This window comes from Solanum stenotomum, chromosome 1, assembly GCF_019186545.1.
Source record: "Solanum stenotomum isolate F172 chromosome 1, ASM1918654v1, whole genome shotgun sequence".
NCBI lineage: Eukaryota > Viridiplantae > Streptophyta > Magnoliopsida > Solanales > Solanaceae > Solanum > Solanum stenotomum.
The window spans coordinates 55,183,769-55,186,321 of record NC_064282.1 but is presented as its reverse complement, the minus strand read 5'-3'; the positions used below and the strand labels follow the sequence as shown (position 1 = coordinate 55,186,321).

Sequence of the window (2,553 nt, the reverse complement as noted above, 5' to 3'; positions counted from 1 at the left end):
ATATGTCTATTAGGGTAATTGATAGTATTGTTGAAAAAATGATTCTAGTATCTAAAAAAAATATTCATATTATTATCTAGATTCATTTCTTATTGAATAGCATTGAGTGACTATTAATTTTCCTTTAAATCTAGCGTTTATTTCGGCCAATTGGATCATATTCTTTATTGTCATTACCCTAATTATTAGGCCTTTATTCACAATTCATTTAGTCAATTCTTCATTAGTCTTGGAGACTTTATATTACTCTTCGATATTGGGACGTTTGATCTTTTCAGAACGTTAGAACCCTTTGGTCCATCTGGTTGCCTATATAAGCTTCTTTGGATTTACTTTCAATGAGATACAAAAGATGATAATTTTTTAAATATATTCTAGTGCTGGATTTTTTGTTGATAAAATCTTTTTTAGTTTTTGGCTCCTAATTTCTACTAGAAGAGCTTGTTGAATTCTGGGGGATATACATATATATCTATATATGTCAGGTAAAATATCCTTAAGGATAGTGTCTAACACGCTTCAAATTTTAATCAAAAAAAGATATTTTTCGTAAAATTTTCAATCAATATAACCTTAGTCAGATGCATTTACTAGGACCCTATTTTTCACTTCCATTTGAGGAGTGGTTACACTTGATCCTTTAGAAAGCAGATTAAATGTATGCGGTTTAAATTGCTTAGTGTCTACGACGATTGAGTCCTGGTTGACTTAAATACGAATTATTAGAAGTAAGATTATTTGTATATAGTTTAACTATTTTTGAATTTGTTAATTTTTAAGATGAATACGTTTTAGTTTTTCCTCCTAGTTGTATGTATTACTTTTTTGTTTTTGCATATGCTTTTCCAGTTTTGTCATTTTTATTTCCTATTATTCACCATATATATAACAATTCCTCCTTACTATTGAAGGGGTTCAAAAAAGAAAAACATAACATGCTAAATAGTGTTGTATCAGATTTCAAGTTAAAACATTGAAAAATATTGCTAGTCAGATTCAAACTCGCACACCTAATAGTTTTTAAGTCCCTATAACCACTGAAGCAAGTCCCTTGTGTTGAGGGGGTTCAACATTAAATACATAAAATACAAATTTGTTCCTATCTATACAATTATAATTTTTCGATTTAGGCGGTTCATCTGCCCCTACTAATAACTGGCATCATGCGAACAAAATGATCCCCAATTAGCGTATTAGTAAGGTAGAGTTTTGTATTGAAAACAGAAAGTGAGAGGAAATTAAGCAACTAAAAATTGAGGATGTCATAACAAACATAACAATTTTTTTAAAACATGAATTGCACGTGATGTTCCTTATGATTGACTGTTTGTTAGGTTAATTTGTTTCTCTCAACTACTTATAATGTTTTACTAACTTTTTCTTAAAGCACTCTTAACACTGTTGATAGCAAAATGAAGTCAAAGGGTAGAGCTAGGATTGATGTTGGAGCTGATGGAGTTGCTGTCATCACCATTATTAACCCTCCTGTTAATTCTCTTTCCTTAGATGGTATGATAATTAATTACAATCTATCCTTTCAAGATTTATAAGATTTAAGATTTTATCTTCAACAACTACTTGATACATTTATCATTAAAGTAAATTTACATGATAAAATAAATTATTTTATATGCCATGTAAACATGGACCCGGCCCATAGGTGAACAAAATTTAAAAAATTATGATTCTTTCTTCTCCTTCATAATTTATCATTAAAATAAATTTGTTTTGACAAATAAATTATTTTATATGTCATATAAACATGAACTTCATAAACAATTTTTTTTAAAAAAATCATTATGCTTCTTCTTCTTAATTTATTATTGAAATGAATTTGACATGACAAATAATTATTTTATATGTCATGTAATTATGAACCCTATGAATAATCAAATTTAATTAAAAAATGCTGCTTCTTCTCCTTCTTAGTGGCATGATTCTTTACCAACCAAATGTATTGATCTAGATTTCAAGTACATGGCCTTTGAAGTGCTATGTTCAACTCTAATCATTGTTGTAACACTACAAAGTCAGTACTAAGTTTTGTATTACTATAATATAATGTTTTTGTTATGCTTTTTTATTATCATTCATAATACAGTAATGGTAAGTGTAACTAATTATGTATCGTTAGAAGATTAAATATTTTCAATTTATTTTTTCAAATAGAAGAAAGTGTCAAATAATAGGCTATAGTTGTCTTTGGGNGGGGGGGGGGGGGGTGGAAACAATTACTGACATAATGATAGAATATTTATGTCATCACACACTTTGGAGTGCAACTTTTCTATGAACATTGCTAACATAAAAAATTTTGTAAACCGAGTTATTCTTTAATAAAGTCACGCCTCCTAATTTAATGCGTTTAAGCTTAAATCCAACCTTAGTTTAAATAGTTCCTCAATGTAAAGAGAATTATTTGATTGAAAGTCGGAAAATATTATTAACTCTTTCAAGAAAATGACATTCTAATGACACCAAAAACAGGAATCAATTGAATTTCGGCATGAAAAATATTTAAAAATCTTCCTAAAGAGCCTCTCTTTTTTTTTT

The 2,553-nt window shown here is 28.4% G+C and overlaps 1 protein-coding gene across 2 annotated transcripts in view; it reads left to right on the top strand.

The window, feature by feature from the left end:
* Window positions 1–1,404: 1,404 nt before the first annotated feature.
* LOC125853782 (peroxisomal fatty acid beta-oxidation multifunctional protein MFP2-like) overlaps window positions 1,405–2,553 on the top strand; it is an 8,204-nt gene continuing 7,055 nt past the window's right edge. For both annotated transcript variants that reach the window (XM_049533535.1, XM_049533534.1), the window contains exon 1: window positions 1,405–1,509. In XM_049533535.1, the coding sequence (XP_049389492.1) occupies window positions 1,413–1,509 (97 nt within the window). In that variant the 5' untranslated portion in view covers window positions 1,405–1,412. The remainder of the gene's footprint in view (window positions 1,510–2,553) is intronic.